Source organism: Brachyhypopomus gauderio, chromosome 2 (assembly GCF_052324685.1).
Source record: "Brachyhypopomus gauderio isolate BG-103 chromosome 2, BGAUD_0.2, whole genome shotgun sequence".
Classification (NCBI taxonomy): Eukaryota; Metazoa; Chordata; class Actinopteri; order Gymnotiformes; family Hypopomidae; genus Brachyhypopomus; species Brachyhypopomus gauderio.
In genome coordinates this window covers 9,217,498-9,231,648 of record NC_135212.1, presented here as the reverse complement: position 1 = coordinate 9,231,648, position 14,151 = coordinate 9,217,498, and the positions used below count along the sequence as shown (strand labels likewise).

At 41.7% G+C, this 14,151-nt stretch overlaps 1 protein-coding gene across 8 annotated transcripts in view; it reads left to right on the top strand.

Moving 5' to 3' along the window:
* The window catches only part of celf6 (CUGBP Elav-like family member 6), a 103,140-nt gene extending 94,297 nt beyond the window's left edge, over positions 1-8,843 (top strand). For 7 of the 8 annotated variants that reach the window (XM_076986222.1, XM_076986215.1, XM_076986203.1 and 4 more), the window contains 2 exons: positions 420-568; positions 4,606-8,843. In XM_076986222.1, the coding sequence (XP_076842337.1) occupies positions 420-547 (128 nt within the window). In that variant the 3' untranslated portion in view covers positions 548-568; positions 4,606-8,843. Of the gene's footprint in view, positions 1-419; positions 569-1,746; positions 1,815-4,605 lie in introns of all 8 variants that reach the window. The other variant, XR_013123659.1, reaches the window with a different exon arrangement.
* The last annotated feature ends 5,308 nt before the right edge of the window (positions 8,844-14,151 follow it).

Sequence of the window (14,151 nt, the reverse complement as noted above, 5' to 3'; positions counted from 1 at the left end):
CCTCGAACACGGGCGATAACTCGGAGCACCTGTAACAGGGGTGTTAACGGGAGCAGAGTGGCTACGGCAGCCCAGAGGGCCCAAGCCGTGGACCTGCTTTCTAACACAGAGCTGCAGTGCCCACGACTGCCAGCCTTGCATCTTTGTGATGTAAGGGTTGCTGATTTAACCTGAATGCTTGCTGTAAAAAAATTAATTCAGATGAAATTTCCTGCACTAAGTTCCACTGACTTGTATACCATCTCTTCCCTGTCCTGTCTTTATGTTTCTCTATCCTTTTCTCTTTATATATTGCTCTCTCTCTCTCTCTCCCTCTCTCTCTCCCTCTCTCCCTCCTCTCTCTCTCTCTCTCTCTCTCTCTCTCTCTCTCTCTCTCTCTCTCTCTCTCTCTCTCTCTCTCTCTCTCTCTCTCTCCCCAGGCTTTGTGAGCTTTGACAACCCATCCAGTGCTCAGGCTGCCATTCAGGCCATGAATGGTTTCCAGATCGGGATGAAGCGGCTGAAGGTGCAGTTGAAGCGGCCGAAGGATGCTAACCGCCCCTACTGATCCTGCCCCGCCCTCGTCCAGGTGAGCGCCCGCCCCGCCGTCTCCGCACCGCCGTCCCGCACTTCACAGCCTTCCTCACAGGGCGGCAGGTCATTATGGGAGCCTGCGTCACGTGTCACCCAAAGCCGCTAGAACTCATATCTGTAGGGGTTTTTTTTTTCAACACATAGCAAGTATGATTGAAAGTGTGGCAAATATGGAGTGAGGAAAAAAGTGGTGGGCTTTGGGGAGAATGGATGAGATTGTGTTTTTAACATTTAATGTGGGTAGATAAACTGTTATCAAAGCTACAGCAGTGAGACATTTAAAATCCTCCTAGCACCAGTTGCAGTTCAGGCTCCCTAGGGAGTGCGATTTTTCCACAGAGTCTGGGATAGACAGATGTCCACAAATTACAGCACTGGGAGGTCTGACCATTACAATGGGCCACTCAACGGGATTCTGGCAGTCTTCAATTCAAACTCAAAACAGAGTTTTCACTGGTGTAAGCAGGGGTTGTGTGTGTGTGTGTGTGTGTGTGTGTGTGTGTGTGTGTGAACACGGATGCATATGCTTGTGTGTGTGTGTGTGTGTGTGTGTGTGTGTGTGTGTGTGTGTGTGTGTGTGTGTGTGTGTGTGTGAACACGAATGCATATGCTTGCGTGTGTGTGTGTGTGTGTGTGTGTGTGTGTGTGTGTGTGTGTGTGTGTGTGTGTGTGTGTGTGTGTGTGTGTGTGAACACGAATGCATGTTCTCGCGTGTGTGTGTGTGTGTGTGTTTGTGTGTGTGTGTGTGTGTGTGTGTCTGTTTTAAAGCTGTCTTTCCCCATGCAGACACTTTAATGTCTTTTTTGCACTCAGCTTTTTTTCAGGAAACATTGTCTAAGAAAATGTCTGGGAATGTAAGTGCTCATTTCATCCTCTCACTGTAGTCTGCGCCCCTTTTGTCTCACTGATCACGTGTATGTGTGCTTTCTGTGTGATAAGAAACCATCCCAGTTAGTGCTAACCTGCTAACGAAATTAGTTCATTATTTTCTCTCATTTCTGTTCACACTGTTTTCAGTTTTGTCATGGAGTTCGCTGACATATTTGAATGACCTGCCTAAAACAAAACACGCGTGCTTTTGGTTACACTCATAACAGTTCCCAATAAAGGACAAGAAACTCCATCCATTTTGTTCTTCTTCTTTTGCTCCTACCCAACGTGAAACCTGGGCAGGGCCAAACGTAGCTCAAGATGGCTGCCCTGTTGGCTAGCTGCTGTCAGGGGGAACAGTTCCCACGGCTGTAAGTTCACACCATGGTGTCATTTCCTTTTAGATGACGTCATGTGTACTACTGTGATTGAGTGGCATGACGTGCTGGTGATCTATTACTCTCTCGTTCTATATATATTTATATATATTGTGGTCATGTTTTGGATTCTGTATTTATGGAGTGCAGTATTTTGTTTGGTAGCTGGTGTTGGTAAATCTGCTGATTGGTTGATTTTGATGGGATGTGATCTTTATCCCTTTTTTGCTGTTGTAATGTGAGTTGTGTGCTCTTCTTATTTTGCGTGTGAACTTGAGTGTTATCGATATTTCGCTCTCTCTCTCTATCTCTCGCTTTTTTCCTCCGCGTGAGCTTTAAATCTTCGCATTTTTATGTTTGACCTGACCTGTTGTTTATATTAATGTACCTTCATTAGGCAACCGGCCTCAACTTTTTCAATCACTAGCTCTTTTAGTACGCTGTTTTTACGATGACACCATGTTTGTAATTCCAAATAACTGCCTGCCCAGTCCCGCTCTGGCGGCGTGATGCGAAGGCAGATGTTGACTCTGGTCTTCTCTCCACTCTGTACTCCACGCTTCCCCATTGTTTCCACATTCACAGCACTTTACTGTGATTGGTTTGTTTGCCCAACATGGGGTTCGGTTCCTGTTTATTTATTTATGAGGTTCCTAACCAATTACAGAATGATTGCAGAGCTGCAGGCACTGGTGTGGACCCAGACATGGCAACTTCATCTCTCTCTCTCTCTCTCTCTCTCTCTCTCTCTCTCTCTCTCTCTCTCTCTCTCTCTCTTACACTCACATACACAAAAGTTCTTTTTTTTTTTCTTCCGCTTACTTTCAGTTCAGCAGCTCAGTGTAAATTATAGATAATGTTCAGAATCAAGTACAGAAATGGTATTTAATATATCAATTTAATGTAGTGGATTGTAAATGATCATGAAGGTATAAAGGATTATGCTAGTGTATGATTGTATGCTGCACTACAATTCTAATTAGTAAATATTGAAATAACTTTGAGGGAGAGAGAGAGAGAGAATGTTCAGTTAGGGATCCTCTAGAACCCTGTCACCTGGACAGAAATACTGCCCAGAGGAAGCTGGGGTGTGTTTCAGACATGACTCATGAGCATAAGTCATTGCCTTCTAACCAATAAAATAGCCATAGAGACATGACAAAGTGGGATTTACTGCTTTCTCCTATTGTGTTTGGAGACCGCAGCCAGTCCGCAGGGAACTGAACCGTGCTGAACCTCGACGTCACTGCTGAGCTCATGACAGCTGGGAAGCTATCTGTGTTTGGCCTGCTCCCCCAAGATGGCTTATAAAAGTCTCCTGCCTTTGAACATTTCGACTAAGATTAGAGATTTGGACACTGGGACAAAGGTCTGGGTTTTTCTCATTGATTGACTTAGGGTGAGAATAATTGCTCGTCTTACCCACATTCTCTGTTGACCTTCTGAGCGCACGCAGCTACAATGTCCATACCAGACAAAATAGTTTAATAAGGAATTAAGAGTTTTTTGCCTTTTGTTTACATTGTGAGTGTATATAGAAGCATCTATTAAAGAACAGAGTGGCGTCAAAGACAAGCTGCAGTGTTTGTGTATTTAAGTGGTGGATCTTCTCACCCGTTAGCTGCAGCTTGCTGGTACAAGCTGGAACGTCTCCAGTCAGATCTGTTCTGATCCTCACTTTCCCCCTGCAAGCTGCATGCAAAGCAGACATGTTCCCCTCTCCAGCTAATACACGCCATTATGAAACTTTAACAAGCGTATTTGCCAGAGAAATGGAGCAGAACTAAGAGACGTGGTGCTGAGGGAAAGGCAGCATTTTTATTTCATCTTTTTTTCTGTGTTGTGAACTGGAATCTGTCCCATGTTTTCTCTACCCCAGACTGCGCGCATTTCCCATGGTCTCCTGCAGGGCGGCAACAGGCACACTTCTTTGGTCCATGTGTGTGTTCAGAGAAACACATCACGATTGTGCACCTGAAAACTCCAGTGTTGCTTACAAAAGTTGCTCTTTCAGATTGTCTGAAAACCGTAACATTTTTATTTAAAAAAAAATAACCTTTCATATTCTGATTCAAACCACTCATAACATTCACACATTCTTATTTTGTTTTTACCCCCAGCAATTCACAACTGCTTATGTGAACAAACGTTGCTACATATTTGGCCTACTGTTTTATCAGATTATCACATTTAGACAAAATAAGAATACAAATACAGATAATGAGTTTTCATACTGCAAAAAAAGATCTCTTAGGATTCAGTGCACTGCATGGAAAAGGAAATCATCTGTCTGTAATGAAGTGTCAAATGCCTTTATGTAATTACACCTCAGTCATCTCCGATCAAATTGTCTTCACGTCATGTTCATCCGTTTAGTCCCGCGCATGTATCTCCCCTCTGCTGTCGCGGTGATTACTCTTAGATAGCAGGAGGCTGACTGATGTAAGACACAGAGACAGGGCGTCGTCGTTTTAAATGAAGTGTTTGACGAGCACAGTTACAATCTGTCTATTCCTGATGAAAAGGAAAAAAACGTCCTCGTCCATCTGGATCCTGGGGGTTTCTCCAGTTACAAATGACTGTTTGGCCTTTGTGTGCTGTGAACGCTTTTCTCAATGTTGGCTGCAGCTGTTGATGTGTACAGTTGGAAGACTCACAGTTAAAGCCTGTGTATGCAGACAAAAAAGTGTATTCCACATTTTCTTTTTCTCTTTGTTTCCCCGTTTTCTTTTTGTCTTTTTCTTTCTCTTTCTTTCTTTCTTTCTTTCCTGTCCCTTCTTCACAGGATGAAGGACGACCACTCCGTATTTCCACAAGTGCAGTATAAGTACAAAGGACTTCTTCGCTGTGCCACATATCATGAAAGAAGCGCGGTCCCTTAGTTCGGCGGGAACCTCACTGACAGATCAGACACTAGGTGACAGGAGGAACATGGAGGAGTTTTTTTCCTGGCTAAATGAGTTTTTTTTCCCCTTTTTTGCTTTGGCATCTGTGGAAGCAAATTTTGCAGAGACCAACTTTTTTGCTGCTGTTTTTTAGACAAGATGGAAAAATCTTTATAGACACATTATGCTCAAAGCATGCATACACATATATACAATCACACATGCAAACTCACACGCAAATTTGCTGACACAAACCCTTTGCACTTAGGCTGACATGCATAAAAATGCACTTCTAAAACAAGCATAATTTTGATTCTCTATGTAAATACTGACATCTATATTTACACATGCATACATATACAGACACTACACACACACATACACACACACACACACACACACACACACACACCAGCCTGCTGCCATTTTGGTTTTTGTGCCTATACAGGTGTTGTGGTCTGTACCAGGGAGAGCTCTGGAGAGATGGAAGAGAAAATGGTAATCCAGGATTATTTACATGCATCATTCCTTAGGAAATAGGGACCAAAGGACTACATGCTTTTTAAAAGAATATAAATATATAAATATATATACACATATATATTAAAAAGAAAAAAAAAATCTCTTACCTTGTAGCTGCAAGTATTACAATTACAATAGTAGTAGTTGAAAGAAATAATTCAGTCAGTATCCAGTGGCCTATGTAAGGTTAAAGTTAAAGGAAATAATGACTATAAAGAAAAAAGAAAAAAAAAGATTTAAAAAAAATATTATTAAATGGGGGCTGACAGTTTACTCTGGTAGCTGCTTTTTTGCACCAGAAAGTAGATTAGAAATGTAGATTATAGTAGTAGATTTGCTAATTTTCGCTGTTGTTTTTTTTTTGTTTGTTTTTTTGTTTTTTAAAGAAAATACTTGAACTTGTAAAGAAAGATTGAAAATGTTCAAAAGAGAAACAATATGAATCTGAAAAGAAGGAAAAAAAATGTTCCATTATTTGTCCTGGTGGGTACTGAGCCTCTCTCCAAGACATATGTAATCAACGGCTAATCCTGCTCATAGCGATCTCTTACCATCCCATTCAACAGCTACTACGGAATTGTTTGGAAGGGAAATTGGAGAGAGAGGGAAGAAAGGAAAAAAAAAACATACAAACCTAACGGAGCGTCAAAAGTCTGTACTTGACAGGGTGCAGGCTTCCCATAAGCCTTTGTGTTCATGCGACAATCCACTGTAAAGACCAAGCTACTGGATATGGTGTGTACTCCCCTCTTTTCTTTATGCTTTTTGTACTATGACAGGGAGTGTGCTATCTAGACACATCACACGAAAAGGGAAGAAGTAATCATCTGAAAGTGGACTTGATGAAGGACGGCGTGAAGGAAGAGGACGAGTGAGTTGATAGCTACAGAAACTGCCAAACCAACTGGCTCGGTGTTCAAGAGGCAAGGACAGCAGTGGCATTTTTCTAAGAAACAAATTCATTAGAACTAACAGCGCACCACTCTGGGGAGAAGTGACTTTGTGAGAAGTGAGATATTCACAGGTCTGCGGATGCCTTTGCAAACTTAGCAAAGCACTCGAGGCACCACGAGATGCATCTTTTCTCTTTGCGGATACAACCGGAACTTGTATGGCAAAGGCAAAAAGAACTGCCTTCACAACATTAACAGCTGAAAGCTTTTAGAAGTCATTAAGCTTTGTTGTAATCCAATGGTAATGCAAAAATAGTAATATGCTCTCTCTAATGCTATCATAAACGATACACTGAACCTAGGGAAATCCCAGTAGTTTGTCACCCTCTCCCAAGCCTGTATTGCACCCATAAGTCACATTTTCTCACTTATCAAAAGTTTGGGGTTCATGTTCATGATTGTACTCCTTTCCACCATCACAGTTTTCACAGTTTTTTATATACCTGCAATGCTGCCAACTAACCCTGAAAATTTTTTAAGTAAACTTTTATTTTAGGTATTTTATCTTTATTTTATTTATAACAATTGCTTTAAAATATTCGTAAAAGTTTTTAAATACCTAATTATTTCTATTTGTTCATGATTTCACTGATTCATCTATATTTGATTAATCATAGCAGTGAGTAAGTTTTACATTAGCAGGTATCAAACGCTATTCAAAGTAGAAGAACAAGCCAAGTTCATCCCTGAGAAGTGCTGGGTTTTTGGGTGTGGGCCAGGTCTGGGCAGTGGCTGGAGGGGTGGGCAGGGAATCATGGATGTCAACAACCAAACCTGACCTCTGAACTTTGATGCCAGCATATCAAACCTCGCTTCGCTCCTTTAAATCGAACGCTCCCTCGAGGGTTCCCAAAGGACCAAAACTGAGCAATTTTATTCTGCTGCCTCCCCTTGCTAAAACGAAATTTGATTTTTTTACTGCCAGCCTCATGCTGACCAAATTGGTTGGATTTAATGTGGAAATTGGGAAAGGTTCCCCCGTTGTGTCCCGCCCTGCCCATGGCTAAAATCCAGCAATTCTCTTAACTTATTAACATATGTATGCTGTAGGTTATATATTACTGTGGCTCCACAGTAACTGTATAATCCTGAAACCACCTGGATTCACCAAATACATGTTGGAGTGGTCATCACATGTTGGAGTGGTCATGAACCCTCTAAAGATCTTCATATGACTATAATGGTTTTACTGATGCCTGACTGATAGATAATCAAACATTTTTGGTGATGTTCTAAACTTTTCATTCAGATGTTTGTTTCTGAAAAGTTTTGTTTTCAAAAGCCTTATTCTGATCCTTATCATGCAAAATCTTGTTTTGTTTTAAAACTTTCAGTCACTGTACATACTTTTGTTTATTTAGTCAATCCTGCCCTGAAGATCTACTATAGGCTTGCTGGAGTATTACATAAAACCTTAACAATTTGCACTAGCTATGACCTCAATACTTGCCAATGATTTATTCAGTCTTACTATAAAATAGAATGTCTGAATAATAAGCATCTTAAACACTCAAAATCATTCCCTCATCCTGGATATGTCATTTTTATTATTGTCCAGACATTCGAGTTTTAGCCAAACAGTGTTTTAGCCAAAAGCGACCATTTTGTGAGTCACGTCTGGCAAACGGCCTCTGTCATTTTTGTCATCACAGCACTTAACTGTACCTGTACCTTGTCATCAGGAGACAAAAAACCTATTCACTTTACACTGGCTTTCTGTCTTAGCTGTAAATGTGGGATGTCTGCAAAGCACACATTATCAAGCACTGGAAGAATATTGGTAAAGCACAGTATAAAAAACTCCGCTAATGCCCACAGACACCGCTCTGCTTTGCTCACGACAGGCTGCCTCCAATTGCCATGAGAGACTTTACGGTTTATGACATTAGTTGTTATTCGTTACAAAAATATGCAAATATCACTGGTAAAGCATCAGTTCAGCTTCCAAAAAGTAAATTATTAATTAGCATTTAACACTAAAGTGGAGGTAAAACATTTTTGCCTCAAAAATAAAAAATTTGGGGTAAGATGTTCAGAGGTTCTTAAAACTGCTGCACTGAAGGTCTGATGTCAGCAGCATGTAGTGGAGCGTTTTTGTCATGCACTTCCACAGGCTGCTCTGCTCTCTGCTCTGCTTTCATTCTCCTTGTCTGCACCACTTCGTTTTCTATCCTTTCATTTCAGGAAGCTGTTTCTTTGTGCACGGTCTAATCATGTCGAAATCAGGCCAGGACCCCCAGCTAAGTGTTTGGGTTTAAAGTGCGATATTCCTCTACTCTGCACCACAGATTGGACGAGCATACCTTAGAAAGCTTAATTTAGAAATGGTAAATCAAGAGTGCTGTATTCAACAAGGCTGTGCTTACTGCGTTCACACCCAAGAGAGGATGAAGTGCAGTACACTGGGAAAAAATTAAAAATTAGCTGAGAAAGAAGACAACCATGTTTTATTTTGTAGCTGATTGCTATTTCTATTTTATTATTTTTAGTAACTAAAAGTAACAATGACTCTAATATTCCTCGTTTGTCCAAATGCCAGCTTTGCTAAAGTGAAGACTTTTACATCTTGCCATTGTTGAATATGAACAAAAAAAAAACCCTCCAAAAAAAATAAAAACCCACATATTCACCCAGTCCTCCTGGCGTCTCCTCGCCTGTCAAAAGCCAAGCTGTGGATATGTTACATTTTATTCCTGACAGTTCCTAGCCTGTTAGACGGATGTTGTAGTTTTGCATTGAAGAAAGCACTTGTCCTCCATTCTACACACAGAATCATGTTGCTCCAGAGATGAATGTGGAATTAGTTAACGGACCAGAGGAGGGAGGCGATCTGCCAGTACAGTCCCGCGCCTCCTTCCCCCCGAGGCTCTATTGCTCTCCCTAAAATAGCAGTGATTGTCAAGGAAAGGAAGTGAAATGTAATTGACTGAAAGTAGAGAGATAATTAAGGGAACCTGTTGGACAGCAGGGAAAAATTAATGCCTCTCATTTAGTAGCTGCTTTTGAAAAAAAAAGATGGAAAGAGAGAGAGAAAGAGAAAGAGATTTCGTCATCCTGTTTAAACATGAGCGCTCTTGCAAATGAGAACAAAAGGTGGAGCCATGATGGCGGCATATGAGAGACTGGATATGAGTCGGCCTGCTGCAGGTGAGATGACACAAGCCCAAATCCGCTACTCAGGGCATCAGGCAGAATGATGTCAAGGCTTGTGGATCCTTGTAGCCGTCCTTCACGTCGACCCAGTCGCTGCTAATGGAGGGCGACGGGTTCTCTGAGTGCGTGGCCGTAATATGACGGTGCCGACCGAGGAGGCGTTCAGCCGCATCTAGCATCTCCTTTTATTTATCATGCAGCCGTGCCGTTTCTAGCACATCAAAGGAAGCACTTTGATCCTTCCAGAGAAGAGCAGAGACAGAGAGCATGTGGCCAACCTCGGAGAGCGCTTAGTAGGGTCTGACAATAGACCTGAGATTCAAAACAATGTGAAAAAGGCATACCTTTTGATTTTTTTATGTTTAAGTGGGGGTATGGTGGGAGGGGGGGTGCGGTGGTAGCTGACAAAAACTGCTCAGAGAAACTCTGCGCAGGGATTTTTCTCAGTTAGCTTAGCTGCATTGACCATGATGTCAATAAAATGTGAAAATACATCTGCAAAGAGAATTTCTGTGTGTGTGTGTGTGTGTGTGTGTGTGTGTGTGTGTGTGTGTGTGTGTGTGTGTGTGTGTGTGTGTCTGTGTGTGTGTGTGTGTGTGTGTGTGTTTGGAGGAGGGTGGAGCTTTTTGATTTAGCCCTTCCACATTTTATTATTGACTGAACTGTAATTGTACTGAACTGTATTATATTCCATAGAAGTAGTCCGCTTCTAGATTGATTTGGTCAAAGAAACAAACCTGCATCAGCAAGGAGTGGTGTATAAGGTAGTATTTCATGTTTACACTTGCATATTCAGAGATTAAGGGCATCTAAATGAACGTTCCTCATGCAGTTGCCGACTTGGGGCCAATCACCAGAGTGAGAGATACGAGGTCTCACGTGTGAGGCCCAGACCCTCCTAGCAGTCTGTTTAGGGTCTGGTTAGACAGTGGCACACACACAGCCACTTGTGTTAAATGCAGCGTGACTGCATGCCCAGGGGGGGGTAAAGGGATGGGGCGTGTGTGCGGGTGATAGCATATGTACATACGACCCCAGGCACAGGTTGCATTAGCAGGTGTTTGGTCGTAATCTGCCTTGAGACCCAGCCAGGTGAGAGGGACACCTGCATGCTGGGTCTAGCTGGCCTACCTGTCTCCAGCAGTCATAGCAGCCCATGCTACTCCACCTGCCTGTGCTCTCCCTGCTCCTACACTATCTGTAAATATGATATAGCTTATTTTTCAATTCTGTTTCTTCTTTATACACTACACAAGAATTGAAAATATTACAAAAAAAATTGATATATTTCAGTGAGACTTAGAGGGAAACTATAAAAAATAATTTATGAGGAAAATGAAATAAATGATTTTTATTTATGTTCCTGATGTTTAAAATGAATTTTATATGTATGGTGGCAAATCATATTTATTTATTTATCATGTTTTTATATGTTTTCTTTTTTAATGTTCTCTTTGAAAGCTGGGATGAACTATACTGTCAAATGGTTTACTCTGATGTACTCTGATGAAAAGATATCAAGTGATACTTTATGGCACAAAGGCCCATGAGATGAGAAACCAGACGTCATGACAAAGGTTGGGTGCTAAACAGTGGTGGTACATTCAGACATTCAGACCTGTGGTTGAAACTATTTTGTAAATCTTATACCATTGTCTAGGAATGATATGTTTTGTGGATATGTTTAGACTTATCCAAAGCACATTTCAATTAATAGTCCATTATGCTCTACAGTGGTCTATTTGTTCCAGACTTTTATTTGATTTTTACATGTCTGAAACCAGATATTTGCCTTGAAATCTCTATCACTCTTGTCTTCATTACCTATGTTGTCTGGTCTAGTTTTTTTATACATTCTTTTCTAACTGCAGTTTTAAATGAAGGGTAAAATGAAGTCGATACTTCTCTCATGCTTCAGGTGAACTTAAAGAGGTCGCTGATTCGGGGCTCCTGTCCTCACTGCTTTATCATCTTGAGGTTTGTTGACCAGAGAGTGCAGTTAAACAAAGGGAACAGCTGTTCTGATTTGCTCTCGTTAATTGACGGTGCAGATCTGTGTGATGCTTGCCTTAAATACGAAGCATTTTCTCTAGTAACGCTACCTACCCATCAGACATGCCACTCCACTTGATTGTAAAGCCGCTTTCGTACCTGGGGTGGTGCACAGACTGTGTGTTTGGGCTTCGCAGTGCCCCTGAGGTTTCCAATCCGTTCATTTAATAAGGACCAAAATGAAACACAGTGTAAACATTCGGCGCAACGCCACTTACAATTACCATTTGTCTTCGACTCAGAGGAGAGGATGGAAGTGGAGTGGGGGGGGGGTGTTTCCAGACAACAGATCACTGCATTTCTAGTTGCGTATTAATACCATCATCTCGATCCCTGTTGACATTTTATGTTCTCTATTTGTCCATAGGTTAAAGCGTTTTCATTCTGTTTTTAATGTGCCAGATGGAAATACCATTTTAAAATTAAAAATGAAAAATCTTGAAGAGGAATTTTTTTTCTTGAAACAGAGCTGTAAAAATAGCGTCGGCTCAGGCCTGCTCTCCGCGTGCGTCACCCAGTTTCCCCTCACTGCTCATCAGCTGTGTAGCTCTAGATCATTATATTCTCTGCTTAGACTTAAAATAAAGCACGGTCCTGTAGACTAGCATGGCTCCGTTGCGTTTATTTATGTGATCCTGCTCGTCTCCCGTCCACCTCATAGCAGTCGGAGCTGTCTCCGTCGGTCGGGGAGGAAACTGCCCTTGGTTGGTGCAGCTGTAAAATTTCCAGTGTCTTTTTTGTCATTTGAATTATGCAGCGAATGCATTTAGCATGTGTCATTGTATTAATTGAGATAATAGCGTTAAGCATATCTGAATACCAAATTAGATGGGAGGGTTGGTAGCAAATCGGCTAAAAGGGCGAATAATGCATAATAAATGCAGAAGGGTGGGGGCGAGGTTGGGATGAATTGATTAAACTGGAATAAAACAATGTTTAGCAGCCACCCTATACAGACAGCTTCTTTTAGAAACAACAGCAGTTGGAAATTTTTTTAACTTTTCCTGAAAGACACATTAAACTTTTAAACTTTTCCTGAAAGACACATTTCAGACAGCAGGACATTAATACGAAAACATGCTTATTTTATTCTACGCAATACAAATCAGCAAGACTTTCAAGACTACATTTCAAGACTACAGTGGGAGCCCATCACTGGTCAAGCCAATGCACGTTTCCATCTGGATAACCATTTCTTCAAGAGCCTACTTTCAAGTTCTTCAGATAGAAATGGTTTTGTAAAAAATCTGTAGGTTCCTGATTGGTACCTAACAGAAAGGTTCCTGCTCTAAATCGTGCTTCTCTGAAGTAGATTTATCCACTGCCTTTGGGCCATACACTTCAAATGTACACTGCAGATATTAAATGTGGCTCATTTGCACAAAACCCGCAGCAACAATGTCGTATTTGCTGTGAGGGTGGCCAGGTCACCAAAAGGAAATTGCATTTAAAAGGAGGAATATTGTTCCTGTGCATCGAGCACGTGACGACATGGGAAAGGAATAGAAATTTAATTTTTACAAGACACAGTTATCTTGTATCTGCCACAGTGTGGACTAGTTATTTGTCCACTATAACACACATTGTCAAGGGACATATTCAAAAGCAATTCCATAGCACACTTTAATTAATAGAGTTTGTATTACTGTATGTAACTAAAGGTCCTTCACTTATTAAACCCTTCAGTTCATATTTGATTTCTGTTCATTGGATGACTCAAACATTCCCGCCTGAAGAGAATCTTGCTAATGAGCTGTAGGCAGAACAGTCAGTCCGGAGGCGTCCTGTTCATTTCCACAGGTGAAGTCAGGTTCCACTCTACCAAGGGGACAGGGCCTTTCTTTTCTAAAGCTAATTCTGAGAGACTCCCCAGGGTGCATACCTTGGAGTTAGGTGTACACTGTACACTTGAACGATGTACTCGTATTCTCAGCCAAAAGCCGTCTGTGGGGAGAGAGGCACAGAGTGACTGGGGGCAGCCTGGGGTGAAGTGGCAGGTCCAAGGGCACTCGGGCTCTGCTCACTGGGCAAGATGGGGCGAAGTTCAGCCCCACCTCCATGTGATTAGTGCCCTCGCATGGGCTCAGAGGCAATCCCACCCTGCTATGTCATTATGTACTATTTACCCAAGAAATCTACAAAGCTTTTAGTTGCAGATAAAGTTAAGATATTTAACAGAAGTGTTTAGATAAGCAGTTTGAGAAAATTTTTCCATTCATCAAAACTTCCACGTAAACTTTCATTAGTCCGGAAATTTTCAACCTCCTGCATGTTTAATCTGCAATCCCTGCTTGCCTTCCTATAATTGCTATGATATTTGCTTAGACTTTGCACAGCTGTGACTGCATTCTTATTCCCAGCCCTGATGGAGTTTATTTCTGAGGCTCTGAGACAAAAGGCCACAGCTCCTACCATCCCTGCCCCTCCTTAACATGCAGATTCCGGAATAACAAGGGCTTATAAATAAATGGCAATCAGGAGCGAGGGAAGCTGGTGTAGGCGATGCCTCTCAATCCCTTTGATCCTATTATGTATCACAAAAGCCTAATCAATATCCAATCAGGAGTTCTACAGTGTTCAGTGTCTTACAGAGGCCTTCTGTTGTCAGGGGTCACGTTGCTGTGGCAACCAAACAGGTGTGGCAGCTTACAGGCAGGGTTATTATTGATGGAAGTTCAGGAAGCATGGCTGAAGATGGTGGGATAAGGAAAAGAGAGGTAATTAAGCGGAGGAGGTGTAAGGGTCTCGATCGGAGATGCTGGAAAG